Here is a 19,550-nt window from a genome sequence, read left to right as displayed (position 1 = left end):
TGAAAATCTGTGTTGTCTGTTACCTTGGGGTAGGCATGTATAGGTTGATTCTGGAAACCATATTGATGAAAGGGCATAAGGCAGGTAAGAACTGTCACCTAACATACTATACTTGTTAATCCAAAAGAGGGCTTTGGTTCATACATGTTCTCCTCACCACAGTTTTTGGGATTACTCGATTCTCACATACCTAGAGGATTTAACTGTGAATAGTCTACTTCTCCACAGCAGGACATGGAAAAACTGCACTTACTACTGAGTTTTGTATAATACATAGCAAGGGTTAAACACTGATACGCCGTATTTTATTCTTCAAGGGCCGAGAGTCTATACCATTATTTATTTTACAGATAAATGCTGAAGCTGATGAGGCAGAAAAGTAAAATAGTTTAAAGTAGCTCCTACCAACTGAAAGAAGCCTAAGACTCACCGTTCCTAGTATTTTTTTGCACCTAATATTGATAGAATACCCATGTAGTGAGTTTCCACATGGGCACTTTTAATAGTGTAAAAGCCTACACTATTAACTGGACTTCACAAGAAGGGTCATCAATCTTCCAGAAACTCTTACAGTGCCCAGATCCCACTGTCACTAAAGGTCTATGGGGGTGGGCCAGGGGAGGGAGGAAGAGAATGCAAAGGAAACAAAAAGAAGCGAAAAATAAATACAAAGAAAGTAAGACAGACGTAGAACTCTTAAGTTACCCCACTCCCCAAAGGAGAGAAACCAAGTATGATGATCAAGTCAAAAAGCACTTCCTTTGAACTCGTAACGCTCAGGAACTACTTCCCTCTTCCTAAGACTGAGGTTTTGCTAACTCATCACGAACCAAGAACTAGTATCTAGAGACGGGGCGGGGGAGATGGGGCCCCCATAAACTGGGCACCCGAGAATGGAACCTCGTAAACTCTGGTTCCGCCCTCCACTCCTCAGACCACAAGAGAAGGAACCTAAATCCCCAGATCCTCGATTCCTGACTGCCCATCACAGGTTCCCATGGCAACGGCTCACTCCCAGAGCTGTCCTAGATGGTCCTGGGACCGTGGAGGCAGTCAGACCCCAGCGAGCCAGGGGCGGGGCGCCAACAGAAGTGAGCACCATCTCCCCGGTGCTGTGAGATGGGGGGCGCAGGCATTGTTGCCCGCCCGTCAAGGCGACCAAACTGAGGCCGGCTACCCCGTGGGCGGACCCCCCGCCCACCCAGCCGGTGGGCATCCGCCGGCTTGCCCTCTCCCAGTCCCGCCAGCCCCTCTCCGGGCCGTGGCCCGCGCTCACCGGCCGGGGGCTCGCGCAGGCTCAGGCGCACGTTCAAGTACTCCACCTCCGAGGCGGCTGCCGGGGCAGTGGCGCCGGCGCTCGGGCCCCAGGCGGCGGTGGCGCGACCCTGGGCCTCCAGGCGCAGCGCCCGGAGGGTCACCGGCTCTGCAGCCTCCAGCAACACATGCCCTGCCACCGTATCGCCGCTCGAGTAGCAGCCCTTGCGCTCGTCCTCGAACACCAGACCTAGACTCTTCACGCGGCCCTCGGAGCCCACCACCGCCGCGGACCCCGCCTCACCGCCCATCCTACCGGCCGACGCGGCCGCACCAAGGACGTCGGCAGCGGCCCGGAGCCGGCGTCGCAAGCAGAGCGGCGCCGCTGTCACGGGCGCCAGCTCACGCCGAGGGCCAGCGCGGCCGCTTTGCGGTGCCCGGTGGAGCCCCGGTGCGCCGTAGGGCCTGTCGCTTTAACAAACCCAGGTGGGAATGGAAAAGGGCCGGGACAACCCACCCCCGGCGCGCGCCCATAGGCTGGCTGTGAGCCGCGCGGCGTGCTGATTGGTTATAAATGGCTACTGAGTCATTTCATTGGCGCCGCCGCGCACGGGCTGGCGCAGGAAGGCAGTGCGTGATCAGGGAGTGGTGACCAATCAGAGTTCGCGGGTGTACACGTGCACAGTCCGTTTATTGGCTGGGGCAAGGCACAGTCCTGGGGCACTGACCAATAGTGAGGCGGTGCGCCCATGTGGACAGATAGTGGGGAACAATATTGGTTAGGGAGGGGGCGGAACCGGGAATCTCAGGCTCGCGGCGTGCCAGCCGTTCCTATGGTTACAAACGGAGGCGGGGTTTCTAGCAGCTTGGGAACTGTTTGCGGGAGTCAGGGGGCTTCACACTAGAATGTGAGGTTGTGGCTGCGACCAGCTTGTGTTTATGATTACATCTGCAATACTCGAGAGGAAGTAGATACCCTGGAAAAAGGAATTTAGCAGTATTTCCTTGTGAGATTTGGGGGCCGACCGCCTCGGAACTTTAATGGACAACTTGGCATCTACTAACATCCAGGTTCCTGAGCCCCGCCTCTCTCGGGTTTCAGAGTTCGCAGCCTAAGAAAGAGCTGCAGAAGGGAAGAATGAAGGCTGTGGTTCTCAACCTGGAACAACCCTAAGGAGTTCTGCTGCCCGGCTCGTCTTGCAACCTCTTTAAACTGAGAATGGCTGGAATGGTCATTCTTCCTGCTCTAAATAAGGTCATCAGTCTCGTTTCTAAACAACATCTGCCACCCAAGTTTCTTCCCCACCCAAAAGGAGTTCCTGACCTCGGTGTCACAGTCCACGAAAATTTCCAGTTGCCTTGTTCTCCATGCCCACAGCTCCTGTCGCCTGTCCTCGGTTTCATTTTCTTCTTTAATCCTTCATTCCTTTTCTATTCTAATTTTTTGTTTTTATCATCTAACATCGCTGCCACTATCTAGCCATCGTATTCTAACCCTTATAAATTCTTCCCTTATAAAAATACCAAGGTTGTGAGCTATCACGGATTGATCAATGTCATATCGAGATTTAAAAATCTTTCCTGAGGTAGTTGTTTCTTTTATTTTTTAAAATAATTCCAAACAAAAGGTTGCTTTTCTGCTCTGAGTTTAGAGTATTAACGTGGAAATTTAATAAGGCTTTTCAAGTCCAACTTTTTCTTACCACTCCCTAAAGAAAGTGGAAAAGGCCAGAAATCTCGCTCTGCATAAATTTCCGAAATAGCTGCTATTCTGTTTTTCACTTTATCTAGACTAGCCCCCAATATGCTCTTACTCTGCCACTGTTCTTTATGTCACAACCTGACCATGTATACTTATTTGCATATAGTCCTCACCCCCACTTGAAACACAGAACTTTTTCTCATTATTGTTGTCCCTCTAGTACTGAACTCAGAGTTTAGCACACAATTAGCTGAAGTACTTGGTAAGAGTTTGTTGGCTGATTGAATCTATGAGTCCCAACCTGTGCAGTATTATTGGTTCTGAAATGAATCCTCTAGAGGCAGATGTTCTTCTCCATCCAAATGAAGTGGCTGGGAAAGGGGGTAGGACAATGGCCCTAATAGTGCCCAGAAGGCAGAATTGCCCAGATGGCGTTCTGTGCTGAGAACGACCAGACTATCTGCTCATTTATCAGTTAATGTTATTCTGACCATAGGTAGCAGAATGCATGACCAACAGGGGCTTAAACGATAAGAATATTTCTTTTTTTTTTTTTTTTTTAACATCTTTATTGGGGTATAATTTCTTTACAATGGTGTGTTAGTTTCTGCTTTATAACAAAGTGAATCAGTCATACATAAACATATGTTCCCATATGTCTTCCCTGTTGCGTCTCCCTCCCTCCCACCCTCCCCATCCCACCCCTCCAGGCTGTCACAAAGCACCGAGCCAATATCCCTGTGCCATGCGGCTGCTTCCCACTAGCTATCTACCTTACTGCGTTTGTTAGTGTGTATATGCCCATGACTCTCTCTCGCCCTGTCACAGCTCACCCTTCCCCCTCCCCATAACCTCAAGTCCGTTCTCTAAGAGGTCTGCGTCTTTATTCCTGCTTTACCCCTAGGTTCTTCATGACATTTTTTTCTTAAATTCCATATATATGTGTTAGCATACGGTATTTGTCTTTTTCTTTCTGACTTACTTCACTCTGTATGACAGACTCTAGGTCTATCCACCTCATTACAAATAGCTCAATTTCGTTTCTTTTTATGGCTGAGTAATATTCCATTGTATATATGTGCCACATCTTCTTTATCCATTCATCTGATGACGGGCACTTAGGTTGTTTCCATCTCCGGGCTATTGTAAATAGAGCTGCAATGAACATTTTGGTACATGACTCTTTTTGAATTTTGGTTTTCTCAGGGTATATGCCCAGTAGTGGGATTGCTGGGTCATATGGTAGTTCTATTTGTAGTTTTTTAAGGAACCTCCATACTGTTCTCCATAGTGGCTGAACCAATTCACATTCCCACCAGCAGTGCAAGAGTGTTCCCTTTTCTCCACACCCTCTCCAGCATTTATTGTTTCTAGATTTTTTGATGATGGCCATTCTGACTGGTGTGAGATGATATCTCATTGTAGTTTTGATTTGCATTTCTCTAATGATTAATGATGTTGAGCATTCTTTCATGTGTTTGTTGGCAGTCTGTATATCTTCTTTGGAGAAATGTCTATTTAGGTCTTCTGCCCATTTTTGGATTGGGTTGTTTGTTTTCTTGTTATTGAGCTGCATGAGCTGCTTGTAAATTTTGGAGATTAATCCTTTGTCGGTTGCTTCATTTGCAAATATAAGAATATTTCTTGTTTACTTAATAAGAAGCCCAGTAGTAGGCACTCTTAGGGATGATTCCCAGACTCCCTTTATTTTTCTCTTCTGCCACACTCAGCACTTTTCCTGGTGCCATTGGTTACCACAGCTCTAAGTATCTCATTCTCATGTAACAGAATTCAAAAATTAAAGCAAGGGAAAAAACCCACCAAAAAGGGGGAATTTTTTCTTCTCCTACTCTCTCCTCTCAGAAGGAAAATATATTTCCTAGATGCCCCCTACAAACTTCTTATGTGATGTGGCCAAAACTGTCACACGTGCACCAGTAGGTCATTAACTGGCAAAAAGAAGTAAAATTTTTACAATTCATTCAAACAAGTGATTTTTTTCCTCTGGACGCTGAACAAAATCAGAGCTCTGTTAACAAGGAAGAGGACAAATGGCTGTTGAGTGGTTAACCTGGGGCCGTTGGACTGGCTTACATGGGCCTGGACATGTTTGCTATAGAGCAGAGCTGCCTCAGCCAAACCTTAAAAAAGGAGGATATTTAAACAAACAAAAAATATTGTACAACTAGGCAGAATGTAGTTTATAGTGACCCACCTGGTTCACAGATAAAATTCCATTTTTATTGTGCATATATTATTGTGACTATTTAAGTTCCGCTAACATTAATATAGCAGCATATAGCATTTTAAAAAGTCCAATCTGACAGTCTCTGTCTTTTAACTTTGTGTGTTTAGACCATTTACATATAATGCAATCATTGATATGGTTGGTTTTAGGTGTATTATTTTATTATTTGCTTGGTTTGTGGATGTGGTGTTTGTTTCTCTATTCCACCTTTCCTGCCTTCTTTTCGATTGTTTGCATATCTTTTAGTAATCTGTTTAAATGTATCCACTGATTTTGAGCTATATCGCTTTGTAGTTTTGTTTTCTTTTAAGCACTTGCCCTAGGGGTCAGTATCCCTCTTTATGCCATAATTGGCATGTATATTACATCCACATGTATTGACAACCCCACCAGACAATGTACATTCTTGCCTCAGGTAGTTATATGTATTTTATTTTATTATTATTATTTTTTATTTATTTATTTTTGGCTGTGTTGGGTCTTTGTTGCTGCGCGTGTGCTTTCTTTAGTTGCAGCGAGCGGGGGCTACTCTTTGTTGGGGTGTGCGGACTTCTCATTGCTGTGCCTTCTCTTGCTGCGGAGCATGGGCTCTAGGCTCACAGCCTTCAGTAGTTGTGGCTTGTGGGCTCTAGAGCGCAGGCTCAGTAGTTGTGTATGGGCTTAGTTGCTCCGCAGCATGTGGGATCTTCCCAGACCAGGGCTTGAACCCGTGTCCCCTGCATTGACAGGCAGATTCTTAACTGCTTCACCACCAGGGAAGCCCAGTTATATGTATTTTAAAGAATCTAAGAGAAGGTAGTCTATTATAATTATCCAGATATTTATCATTTCTGTTGCTCTTTCTTTATTCTGAAGTTCCAAGTTCCCTCAGGGAATATTTCAGGTTGAAGGATGCCCTTTAGTATTTTAGAGAAGGCCTGCTGCAGTGAATTCCCTTAGTTTTTCTTTGAGAAAGTTTTATTTTGACATCATTATTGAAGGATATATATGCTGAATATGGACCTTTGGGCTGGCAGTTCTTTTCTTTCCCTTTTTTTTTCCTTTTTTACATTGTCATATACTTTATTTTTACTAAAATAATAAGAGCATTTTAAAAATTCAAATATAGCTGGTTTACAATGTTATATTAGTTTTAGGTGTACAGCATCGTGTTCTTTCTTTTAGTACTTTATGGATGTTATTCCATTGCCTTCTGATAACCTTGGTTTCTAATGAAAAACCAAACAGTCCTTCAAACTGTTATTTCCATATTCATAAACATAAAGGGAATCTTCTTCTGTCTGCTTTCCAGATTTTTTCTTTATCTTTAGTTGTCAGCAGTTTGACTACAATGTGGATGGGTTTGGTTTCCTTTCAGTTTATTTTGTTTGGGGTTCTTACAGCTGTATATGTCTTTCACCAAATTTATGTTTCCTTTGATAATGTCTTCACTTTTTTTCTGCACCCATCTCTTTTCTCGCCTCCTTTTGGGACTTAAATATCATGAATATTAGATCTTTTTGATATTGTCCCACAGGACCTCGAGACTGATTTTTTTCAATCTTTTTTCTTTCTGTTATAGAAATTGGATACATTCTATTGATCTGTTTGCCAGTTCACTGACCTTTTCTTCTATCACCTTCATTGTGTTATTGAGATCATCCAGTGACTTTTTAATTTAATATATTGTATTTTTTAGTTCTAAAATACTCATTTTAAAAATAGTTTTTATTCCCCTGCTAAGAACATCTTTTTGTACATTTCAAGAACGTCTACCTTTATCTCATTGAGCATGACAATAATAGTTGTTTAAAGATCTTGGAAAAAATTTCTATATCAGGGTAATCTTCAGCTTGAAATCTGATTGTCTTCTCCCTTGAGAAGTTACATTTTCCTTTTTTTTTTGTATGTTGAATAATTTTAGATTATACCATAGACATTTTGACTCTTATAAGACTCTGAGTCCTGTTAAAATCCTCTGCAGAATGCCAGCTATTTTATTTTGACAGGCAGTGAACCTGGGAATGTTCACTGTTCAGACTGTTCTGAACCCTCCTTCTGTGGGCAGAGGTTCCAATGGCAGTTCAGTTCTTACAGGCTTTGCTCTCCTGCTATGGGTCTTTACCCCAGGTGAGCAGCTCAGAGTGAGCCTGGGACTATATCAGTTCATATACAGAATTAGGGGATACTTTTCCATATTTCTTTCCGCTTCATTATTTCCCTCATTCCCTGTAGCTCCCCAGGGCCCCTTCCTCCAACCCACTGGGTGGAAATTTGTTGTTCTTCTAGGGATTATAGCTACAAGTGCTGCTGCTACTGGGGTTACTCTCAAGGCAAAACAGTGAGGAAAAAGAGAGAAGAAAATGGGGATCTTCACACTCCCGGCCACAGGGTCATCTTTTCCCATTTCCTCCAGCCAGATAGACAAGTATTCTCCTTGGGTTTTAGGTTCCTGTGCCACCAGGGACTCCTCTGTGGAGCTCTAGGACCAGAGCCACCCTTAGGGAAGGGCCAGGAGGAAAAAAAAGAGAAAGAAAATCCCAAATCGATGTGAATCCATACTGATGCAGTAAATGATTACATAAATTAAAAAATGGAGGAGAAGAGCCAACTCTTCCTTACAGAAGGATTCCCAATTATTGATGTAGATTCTCTTCTCTCTCCCGTTGAGTGTACACTAGACTTAGTCACTTGTTTGCAACCCAGCAAACATATTTTAGCCAGGTTAACATCACCAGTCATTAGTTATGTTGACAGCAGTTACCCCTGATAGGATAGCTTGAAAAGGACACTTCACCTCTTTGATATTCTTCCCTAAAACCCATAACTCCAGTCTAAGCATGAGCAAAGCATCCAGCAAGCCCAAATTGAAGGACATTCTACAAAACACCTGATGGGTGTACCTCAAAACTCTCAAGGCCATGAAAGCAAGGAAAGACAGAGAAACTCACAGACCAGAGAAGACCAAGGAGACATGATGACTGGATGTAATATGGTGTCCTGGATTGGATCCTAGGACAGTAAAATGATGTTAGTTGAAAAACTAGTGAATCTAAATAAAGTCTGAAGTTTAGTAATATATTGGTTTCTTAGTTTTCAAAAATGGAACATATTAATATGAGATGTTAACAGTTGGGGAAATGGGGTAAGGGGGGCTCAGGAACTCGATTCTATCTTTGCAGGTTTTCTATAAACCTAAAGTTATTCCACAGTGAAAGTTTACTCGAAACAGCAACAACAACAACAACAGGGATTTTCCCCGTACTTTCCTGCTTATAGGAACACCTTTTCTTGGTTCTCTGACTAAATGATAAGGGTTCTTTCTGATTTTTTGCTGCCTGTGTCTCCTTTTGTAGTTCCACCCTGGGACCACCCTTAGTTTCAGGTCAGGAGATAAAATAAAACCCTCTGTAAAGCTCACTTGGTTTGCTTTTTTTCTTTTTTAAAATATTTATTAATTTATTTGGCTGCTCTGGGTCTTAGTTGCTGCATGCTGGATCTTCATTGCCGTGTGAGGGATTTTTAGTTGTGGCATGTGGGTTCTTTAGTTGCAGCATGCGGGATCTAGTTCCCTGACCAGGGATCAAACCCAGGCCCCCTGCACTGGAATCTCAGAGTCTTAACCACTGGACAACCAGCAAAGTCCTAATATGGTTTGCTTTTTAAGTTTTGATTTCCCTCCCTAAGCTACTTGCAGTTATTGGTGCTCAGATAATTGCTGTTATTATTATTGTTGTTGTTATTTTAATCATCATCTGAGTTTTAATTGTAGTCACTGGGAGAAAGGTTATAGTATGTTGACTCCATGTTGCTCAGAATTTATCTTTCCTGATCCTTCAGGTCTTATAAAGGTAGTTGAATCACTGCATAAGTACCAACTCTCATTCATTCTTGTATAGTGCACACATTCATCTTGTTTTTGCCTAGACATTTTTATCTTGTAAATTCAGTTTATGCTCACTCATACCTTGATCTTAATTTGGGGGTTGCACTGGTACGGTTGCTGACATTTGAAATGTGTTTGCTTTCTGAATTCCTGTTTGACAGTTGGAAATAAAGTGTACAAAGCAAAGATCTCTAGGAAGTGGGAGAAAGACCTAACTTTTATTGCACACCCACTGAACGCCAGTCTAGATGCTCAGTGTACGCGGTCCCATTCAGCCTCACAATAACCTGGTGAAGGGGCATCTTGGGATAAGGTCCAAATTTACAGATCAGGAGTCTGAGGTTCAGAAAGATGGAGTAGCTTGCTTTATTCCACAGCCAGCAGGTGGCAGGGCCAAGGTCAGACCCAAGGCCTTCCATCTTCATTAAACTGCCTTCAGTGTAAGTTAAGGAGAAAAGAGTAAGGAAGGAATAGAAGAAGGATGGAAAAGAAAGGAGGAAGGAAAGAATTTTGATAAGTAATGAGATCAGCTGTTGACCACTGGTAGGGTATGGGTTCCCTACCATCACGGTATATGCACAGTTTACGCTGCTGTGCTCCTCTCTGAGTTAGTGATGCTCTTTAGGACACAGTTAACACCGTTCTGGAGCACGCTTTCCATCCACAGGCCTAAATTGACCCTCTGCTTTCTTCCAAAAATGATTTGTGGCAGCAGCAGAGGAAATAACTGAAATGAGCTTTTTTTACTTAAAGAAAAGTTGGAAGGGAGAAAGCATATGAGGGAAAAAAGCAACTAAGAACAGGGAAACAAAAGAAAACAAAACACAACTCAATAAAGAAATACTGCCAACAAGTTTTATTTGATTCTCCATTTTGATGGAGAGACAGGAGTCAATATAAGGGCACAAGGACTCTTTTGCTAAAGGTATCTTATTCTGAACAGCAGAAAGGTCCTGCCTTCTTGCATGGTTTATGCACACCTAATGTAGTTGTATTGTGATGACAACAGAAGAGGCAGAGCCAGGAAAGTGTTTCCTGCTGATGAACTAATAGTAGATTACATTCCATTACTAAAACTGAACAGGTAGATGTGAAATCAAGACATGTGAGATAAGTAACCATTAAGGGTCTTAGATAAATATAATTAGGTCTGTATTGAATGCAGACTCGATGGGAAAAGCTTATCTGTGACCAAACATCATTCGTTCTACATGATTGCCCACTACTCTCCCTTTTCTCCACAGGGTCTGCTCCGATGGAGATGGCCACGTGATAAGTGACTCTATTATTGATTTCACAAAACACCTCCTTGCAAATATTTGATGGCTCAGGAAGAATTCTAATTAAATTAAATAATAAAATTATCATAAAAGCAATGTAAATTCTAACAACTTTTAAAAATCACTTTATGAACTGAGTCCATAGAATCAAGACTGTTTTCCAATGGACTTACGCCAAGAGCATGTGAATGGGGGTAAGTCCCATGCCCCTGTTCTGGTTGCATTCAGACCCTTCCACTGCCAGAAACTTTCTCCCTGGTCTGAAGCCATACCCACTGTTGTCAGCTTAGTATGTACATTTGCAAGCATATGTGCATTAGTTTTATGTGTTTGTCTTACACACACATACATAAAATTATCTTATGGGTGCTACACCTTGTTTTTCTTCAAAGTATCCTGGAGCTGGTTTTATCAGTACATAAAGGTCTGCCTTTATGTAACATAGGATTCCATTTCGTGACTGCGCCATTGTTTGTATAATCATAGCCCCACTAATAGGCATTTAGGTAGCTTTAGATTTGGGGTTATTAATAATAATAGTGCTGAACATCTTGTGTAAGTCTCTTTGTATATATGTGTAATTATTTCCCCTAGGATAGAAACCTTACAGTGTAATTGCTGGGTCAAAGGATGTGTCATTTTTAATGTAAATAGATACTGCCAAAATGTCCTCCAAAAAAATTATATCCTCTTAAGGAGTGCATGGCATCATTTTTTATCTTGCCAACACTGGACATAACCAGTCTGATATATTTGCCGATCAGATGGGTGAAACATGGTATTTCACTGGGGATTAAATTTACCTTTTTATGAGTATGAGTGAATATGAGTGAGATTGAGATATTATCGTATGGCATGTTGTTTCTGCAAAATGGCAATTCACCTTGTCCTTTGTCTCACTGAGTTGTAGTTTTTTTTTTTTTTTTGTATTTTGAGTATTGAGACTTGGTGTTATATATTGCAAACATTTTCTCTCATCTTATGCATTTTTAGTCTTTTAATTACAAATGCTTTTAATTTAAATTCAATTTAATATAAATTCATTTACTATAGTCAGATTTATAAATCATTTACATTATGTGATCAATTTTTTTAATCATAAAAAGGTCTTCCCTTTCCCATAACTATAAGCCTTTCTCTATATTTTCTTCTAAAATTTTCTAATTATTTTTTACCTTAAGCTCTTTAATAATCTGAGTATCTTGTCAGGAAAAATACTTATTTTTTCCCCAAAAGATAGTTAATTCCTCCAACATAATTTATTGTAATTGATTTATTCCTATTCTCCACTGAATAGAATATTCCTTTTTATCACACAATGAATTGACAAAGTCGAATTGAAAAAGTACATCAGTCTGTTTAAAAAAAAATTCTCTCTCTGAGAGAATTGAGCACTGCTCTGTTGTCTATTCCTGCACCAAATCAACACTTTTGTTTATTTCAGGTTTTTCTACAGTATGCTTTGATAGCTAGTAAAGAAAGTATCACTTCATTTCTATTCTTTAAACATTTTATTTTGGCTATTTTCATACATTTTATCTTCCTGAAGAAATTTTAGGACCAACTTGTCAGGTTTTCATTTAAAAAACCTGGATATTTGATAGGGATAGCATTGAGAGAATATTGAATTTATCAGTTAAATTGTCAAGAATGAGCAGTTTTAAACACTGAATTTTCCCATTCAGGAACTTATGTATTCTTCAATAAAATTGTATCTTTTTCTTCATATGTGTCTTGCATATTTCTGGTGAGGTTTGTTATATATATTTTCTCTGCTATTTTGATGTGATGGGATTTTTTTCCTCCTGGACATTTTCAGATTGCTTATTGATAGTGCATAGGAAAACTGGTATTTTCATGTCTGGCATGTTTTCAGTGCACCTCAGCACTCAGTGGACTCTCTCCACCTGTTAGAATACAGGGCTCAGACATGAAGCTTTGCAGGTTTTTTTCAAGGGTCGAGTAGATCACGGGCTAGTGGGGTAAATAAGACATAGAGGTATTAAAACGGTAGATGCTTTCACATCGTCAAATGTTAGCTTCCCTGAGTCCTTTTGATCACTTGGGAACACTATCAGGCTAGGCAGGGAAGGTTTCCAGTGTCCCACGTCACATGTCAGGATGGAGGGACCCCTGGCCTTTAGCGTCAGCTTCAGGGCTGTTCGCTGCTGAGTGGAGCTTGTTGTGTGATGTTCAAAGGCACATGGAGAGCTGATCTCTACCTCATGTGAAGCCACAGGGGCAGTGAAAAGATCAGGATTCAAACCTTACTTCTAGCATTTGCTGTGTAAAGTTGAGGAAGGGACTAAGCTCTCTGGGCTTCAGATGTTAACGCCTTCCTCACTGTGGATCATGTTAAATAAAATACTGCATGAAAAGTGCCAGCTATACAATAAGTGCCCCGAAAATGGTGGCCCTTGTTGTCTTTGGTAAGATGATGGTAGTGGACATGAATTTTGAGTCTGACAGTCCTGGTTTTGAGCCCTGGCTCTACCACTTCCTGAAGGCATGAACTTGGATGAGCTATTTAGACTCTTTAAGAAAGTTGGACTGGTCATAATTGAAGGATTCAGTGAGAAAATGTATGTGTTAGTACTTTGTGAACTGTAATATTTCATGTGACAGTAGCTGGTAGTCATGTCACTTCTGACAGTCTTCCTTCTCTAGGCAAGAAAAAAAATGCTCTTGTTGAGATGTAGAGAAGAAATATATTTTACTAGCTCACATTAAAATCACATTTGTAATTAGAATATTTAAAGGGAACTTCAAATACTATGTGTAACCAGGGAAGAATTTTAGGGTTTTGGATGACTGGAGTTGTGTGTGTTTTAAAGATGTTCTCAGCTAGGCCATTTTCCATAAAGATGTGTAATAAGATCCAAGGTAATCATCCAAGCCATTTGCTCAAAAACCTCATGTCTGACTTCTCTCTTGAAGCTGAGCCTCACAGGACACTGCTTTTCAAAGACATAATGACACTGAGTACAGCCTTGGTTTCATGTCCAAGCCACACCATCATGGATTACTTGATGCGGGGGAGGGGGGTGACAATGAAGACATCTCAGTTGCTTGGGTTCAGTATTCTTCCCCTATGACCATCAGAGTAGAAATCATTCTTTTATTCATTGAATGTAGGCTGACATAAGAGGCATTTCAATTACTGTTATTAAAATGGAATAACTGATTATCACAAATGTTGCATCTGAGTCAGAAGTTCTTTAAAATTGGGCACAGTGGGCTGCAGTGTAAGAACTAACACTTGACTGAAGGAAAGCTTATTGCTGAGACACTGTTTTTTTTCAAAGTATCCTATCCGGATAGAGTCTGCAGCCAGGCAGTGGCTGAAATTTTAGAGGCGAAGCCAGATGCTAGCCATCCACCAAGATGTGGCAACCATGTATTCTAGCCTTGAAACAAATAGAGAATTTTGTAAAGAAGCCATTAGAAGTAATGAACTTTTTCCAAGTTGAGCTTTAAGACTGCCAATTAATTCTTCACATTTGTTGCCAATACTCCTGAGCTTTAAATTTATTGCTCAGTGATTTTCAGAGAAGTAACATACTTGAAAGGTTGACTGGAAAATCCACGTCCTTGTCAAAAGCATGTGGAAATGACATGCATATACAGACAGAGGTAGACTTATAGGCAGGCATCTTTGGGATACTGACGTTTGTTTACCAAACATCAAGTGACTCACCTGAAATTTCACAACCACAAGTGGTGATTCTGAGAGAAGTCAGAGGCATGTCCCCACCCTGCTTGTGAAAGACTTTTGTACGTGGTGTAGAGGGGGTGGAGTCGAAGATCCATGGCTTATTGACAGGTGTTTGTTAACTTGGGTTTTTATATCACTGAATATCTATATGAAACAGAAACAGACTCACAGACATAGAAAACAAACGTGGTTACCAAAGGGGAGGAGGAAGGGAGGAAGGACAATTTAAGAGTATGGAATTAAGAGATACAAACTACTACGTATAAAATAGACAAGCAACAAAGATTCACTGTATAGCACAGGGGATTATACCCATTTTCTTGTAATAACCTATAATGGAATATAATCTGTAAAAATACTGAATCACTATGCTGTATACCTGAAACTAACACAATATTATAAACCAACTACACTTCAATAAAAATTTATTTTTATTATTTCAGGTTTCATGTTTAGGACGTAAACAGGATTGTACCCGAGGGAAAAGGATACAAATAGAAGATTTTCTTCATCTCACTTTACCCTGGGTTGTGCACGTCTGCTTCCAGTACAGAGGGCTTGCTGAGAGGGGCAGGGGAAGGCAGAGTAGTGATTACTGCTTATCCCAGACCCAGTTTAGGCAAAATCACCCTAGAGCAGTGGTTCTGAACTTGGGATGCACTTTACAATTGCCTGGGAGCTTTAAAAACATAGATGCTTGTGTTCCACCCAAACAAATAGAATCACAGCCTCTAGCCTGCGCACTCGTGTTTATTGTGAGCTCTCCTGGGAATTCCAGCTTAAGCAGCACATCTGATGTGAGGACCGCTGCTCCAAAATTCATTGTCTGAAAGGTGAGTTAGTTCTCACTAGAAATGGAAAACTACCTGGTATTCCTTATTTGTTTAGAAACAATGGTGGTGTCAGGGTTTAAAGTTACGGATTCAAAGAAGAAAAAAAAATGTATGGGAAGTGCCAGGCATGAGTTCTTAACCTGAGGTCCCTGAGATCATACAGGTTCTGTAAGCCCCTGAAATTGTGCCAAGTTTTGAGCTTATCTCTACATTTGGTGGATGGGGAGAGAGGGGTAAAGATTCATCCATTTCAGAAGATTCTCAGAAGAAGCCACAAAGGGAAAAACCACCTCCCTGAAATTCATACCCACACAAAGATGCACAGTTTTTAAGAAAAACATCCTACAGGTGGGAGGGTCTTGAGTGCTTCCCCAAACGTTCACTTTTCTTCTGTTTCTCCCGTATTCCCTGATTACTCTGGTCTGGTCACCATTTCCTGGTTCCCAGGGGACTGCAGCAGCTCCCATCTGTAGTCCTGACCCAGAGAAAGCCATCTTTCTTTGGGACACCTCAACATAGCTGAGTGGGTTTGATCTTCTCAAAACTACAAACGATGAAGTAGAACAGACAATCAAGATGAGCCAACATGAAGGAAATCATGACAAGATACATCAGACTCAAGGGTCCCATGGAGCGTCTTCTAATTATTATCATGCTCCAGCTCCAAATGTCTGTTCCACTTCCCAGATATCTTTACTGGCTTCTTTCGAACCTGCCATCTCCACTTGGCTGGGACTGTCTTAGTTCTGGCTACACGGCAACCTTCTCATGAGCCCAAAGTCTCTGGTATCATTGCCACTTAGAGACTCTGGTATCATTTCTGAAATGAGGGACATCTTCATGCCTTCAGCACCCCCAATCTCAGTCTGTTTTCAAAGCAGGAATGGCAAATATTGATAGGTTTGAACTCACATTCTCAATCCCACCAATCGATAAAAGTGTCCTCGGGCTTCCCTGGTGGCGCAGTGGTTGAGAGTCTGCCTGCCGATGCAGGGGACATGGGTTCGTGCCCCGGTCCGGGAAGATCCCACATGCTGCAGAGCGGCTGGGCCCGTGAGCCATGGCCGCTGAGCCTGCGCGTCCGGAGCCTGTGCTCTGCAATGGGAGAGGCCGCAGCAGTGAGAGGCCTGCATACCACAAAAAAAAAAAAAAAAAGTGTCCTCACAGAACTTCTTAAACTGAAACGCTCATGTGTATTCTGTGGACATCTTGCTAAAATGCAGATTCTGATTCCCTTTGAGAACCACTGTGAGTAGCAAGGTTCTGGAGGGTTCTGTTGAGAATGACTCAGTGGCTGGGATCCTCTGGCCACACACAATTGCCAGAGGGTCGGGGAGGGGGTGGCAGAGCCCTGAGGTACCCTGAATTTGACAGATGAGATAACAGCTCTTTGTTCAGATTAGCAGCCCTGCTCCTGCCTGGAGTGCTCTGTGGCTGCTGCAGATGTACCATTACTGTGGGCTCCATGCTTTCCTTTTCCTTGTTGATTTTATTCCTTCCTTTAGCTCAGAGAGGGAGATCATATTATCCCTACAGTCAAGGAGCAGCTCACATTACAGCACTGCCTTCAGTCTGCCAGAGAGCTGGTCTTGGTAGCACCATGCGAACTTACTTACTCCCTTCAGCTGATTGGATGGGTCTGGAGAGTTTCTGCTGCCCCGGGTACTGCAGTGTGACCAGAGCCCTGGGTGTTCCAGAGTGTCAGTAGGGCCCTTGCAACTGTCTTGTTTCTTGCCCAGGTCCAGGCATCCACTTCCGTTCTCTACTGGGTGTGGAGCCCAGCCCTGATACTTACATGTGTTCTCACCTCCTTTCTTCTGAGGGCTGGCTCTACTTCTGTCTGCTGGTCCAACCCCGATGGAGTATGAAAGTGAGATGCTGACAGTGTCTAGTGATGGAACTTGGACTCTGAGCCACAACATCTTGCCCCACCTCCCCAGTTGCTGCTCTTAGAGGCTGATGCCAATCCTGCCTGGCCCAGCATTAGTTCTGCAGCTGCGACTTGGTGAATCACTGGGCCTTGCTTTTCCAGTCCTGGAAGCTGCTGGCATGTTAAATTATTATTGGTAGTATTATTAATAGTAATAATGATAGAAGCAGTAACAATTAGCATTTATTGATTGCTTCCTAGGTTGCAAGCTATGGACTAAGTGTATTACACATATTGTTTCATTTAATTCTCAGAAGAACCCTATGAGATAGTTTCTATTTTTGGCAAAATTTTCCTAATGGGAAAACTGGGACCCAGAAGGGTTAAGCTGAGACTGAAACTCAGAGTTTTCAGGTTTAAAGTCTGTGCTCCTAATCACTAGGACACAGTGTCTCCACCGCAAAGTGCCCAAGCCTGTCCCTGATTGACAGCTGCTGGAAATTCAACCTGAAAAACCACTAATGAGTTTCTTTCAGAAGCTGCTGAACATCAATGGGGGAAGTATTTCCGGGAGCCATCTGATTTTGCAACTTTACGCTCTGGCCTCTGATAAGGAAAGTTGTCAAAAGTTCATGGGCGGGCTTCCCTGGTGGCGCAGTGGTTGAGGGTCCGCCTGCCGATGTAGGGGACGCGGGTTTCGTGCCCCGGTTCTGGAGGATCCCGCATGCCGCGGAGCAGCTGGGCCCGTGAGCCATGGCCGCTGAGCCTGCGCGTCCGGAGCCTGTGCTCCGCAACGCGAGAGGCCACAACAATGAGAGGCCCGCGTACCACACACACACACACACACACACACACACAGACACACACACACACACACACACACACACACACACACAAAAGTTCATGGGCACACTTTTTGCATACAGATGACTGCTTGCAGTTTAAATATCCGAGAAGGGAGTTGATACCTTCTGTCATCCCCGATTGGTATGGCGAATTAGGAAGGAAACATGACCAGCTGAAAGTGGAAATCATGTCAGGCCCGGAGTGACTGTAAAAATAACCTGAAATAGATGAGCGAATGGAGCAGCGACCTGAAGCTGCCATACGTCCACGGGAAGCAGGAGGTGTGATGCCATCACCTTCATAGCCTGAATATGAATATTTGGTCCAAGTGCCAGAAACTTTGGCCTCTCCTAGTATGTGATATCCCTGGCATACAGCAGCATTGCCACATGGAAATGCTGCCAGACAATGTAGCCTTTGCAGAAAATACCATTTTAGGGTAGTTTCTATAGCATTAATTGTGATTGCTTTGCATTTTTATTACATTTGTCCTTAAGTATGTTTAAAGAGTTTTCAAAGTTGTTTTTTTTTTTTTTTTTTTTTTTTTTTTTTTTTGTGGTACGCAGGCCTCTCACTGTTGTGGCCTCTCCCGTTGCGGAGCACAGGCTCCGGACGTGCAGGCTCAGTGGCCATGGCTCACGGGCCCAGCCGCTCCACGGCATGTGGGATCTTCCCGGACCAGGGCACGAACCCGTGTCCCCTGCATCGGCAGGCGGACTGTCAACAACTGCTCCAGCAGGGAAGCCCCGAAGTTATTTCTTAAGTGCCAGTAATCATCTGAGGGATCTTTCGGTGCTTTGTTTATGGCATCTTCTGGTCCCTAGCTTTGGAAGGAACACCAGAGCTTGTCTGGACATGAGCTGAGTGCTTCCAAGGTCACTGGATTCTCTGGCTGGGTTCTTTGATGGTAAGCAGCAGAAACGGACTCTGACTAACTTAAGCAGGAAAGAATGGGCGTTTATAAGAAAGCATGTGCTAGTTTACACAAGGAATAGCTGAAGAACCAGACGGGACAGGAAGTAGGAAATCTCCAGAAATCTAGGTGTCAAGAGCTAGTGCTCTGTCTTTTCAAACTGCTCATTGTCAGGATGAAACCATTTATTTTTCCTCTTGAGTCATACAGTCAAAATTCCTGGGGTGGAGAGCAAACTCTCCTTGCTGTAGTCAAGAGCCCACTCTTGGGACCAAGGAGGGGAAACACCTTGACTGACTGATAATTCTGTTATGGTAGCTTGATTGTCACAATGGCCCCAATTATTCCCCTCCCTTTACCCATGCCCCTTGTAATGTGACTACAGCTTTTTCCGTCAAGGGGAGGTGATTGTTTCTTCACCCTTGAACCTGGCTGGCCTGGGGACTTGCTTTAGCCAACAGTAGGTGGCATGCCATTTCTGAGGCTGGGCCTCGGGGTGCTCATAAGCTTCTGCTTTTTTCCTTGGGAAACTGTCAAGCCATGAGAACAAATCCAGACCAGCATGATGGGGGATGAGAGGCCATGTGGAGGGGAGATGAGCTGTCCCAGCTGAGTCATCTTAGCCAGTGTATCCATTATCTATCACTGTGCCTCAGACTACTCCCCAAACTCAGTAGCTCAACTCAACAATCCCCATTTATTACCTCACGCAGTTTCTGAAGGTCAGGAATCCAGTTGCAGCTTAGATGGGGCATTCTGGCTTGGGGTCTCTCATGAGGTTTTTGGACAAATGTTGGCTGGGCCTGTGGTCATCTGAGGCTGGAAGATTCTCTTCCAAGGTGACTTCCTTACATGGCTGGCAAGTTGGCATTGCTTGTGGCTGGAGGCCTCCGTTACTCCTCACAGGGGCCCCTCTCCACAGGCTGCTTGTGTCCTAACAATAAGATGCCCCCCAGCCCCACCCCCACTGAGCAAGCAATCCAGGAGAGCAAGTTGGAAGCAGCAATGCCTTTTGTGCTCGCCT

General features: G+C 43.1%; 1 protein-coding gene and 1 long non-coding RNA gene across 5 annotated transcripts in view; one reads left to right on the top strand and one right to left on the bottom strand.

Annotated features, from left to right (window-relative positions):
• ARRDC4 (arrestin domain containing 4) overlaps positions 1-1,719 on the bottom strand; it is a 13,508-nt gene extending 11,789 nt beyond the window's left edge. Inside the window, exon 1 of one of the 3 annotated variants that reach the window (XM_004271660.4) lies at positions 1,277-1,719. In XM_004271660.4, coding sequence (XP_004271708.2) covers positions 1,277-1,565 — 289 coding nt within the window. In that variant the 5' untranslated portion in view covers positions 1,566-1,719. The remainder of the gene's footprint in view (positions 1-1,276) is intronic. The other 2 variants (XM_049705723.1, XM_049705724.1) reach the window with 2 other exon arrangements.
• On the top strand, positions 1,637-19,550 carry LOC125963442 (uncharacterized). Of its 2 annotated transcripts, XR_007475430.1 has the most exons (3): positions 1,637-1,740; positions 10,314-10,543; positions 14,508-19,550. It is a non-coding gene; the product is annotated as an uncharacterized LOC125963442 (long non-coding RNA). The 2 variants fall into 2 exon arrangements; XR_007475431.1 differs by lacking the exon at positions 14,508-19,550 and having other exon boundaries at positions 10,314-12,095.

Source organism: Orcinus orca, chromosome 2, assembly GCF_937001465.1.
Source record: "Orcinus orca chromosome 2, mOrcOrc1.1, whole genome shotgun sequence".
NCBI lineage: Eukaryota > Metazoa > Chordata > Mammalia > Artiodactyla > Delphinidae > Orcinus > Orcinus orca.
This window is presented reverse-complemented; position numbering and strand designations above follow the sequence as displayed.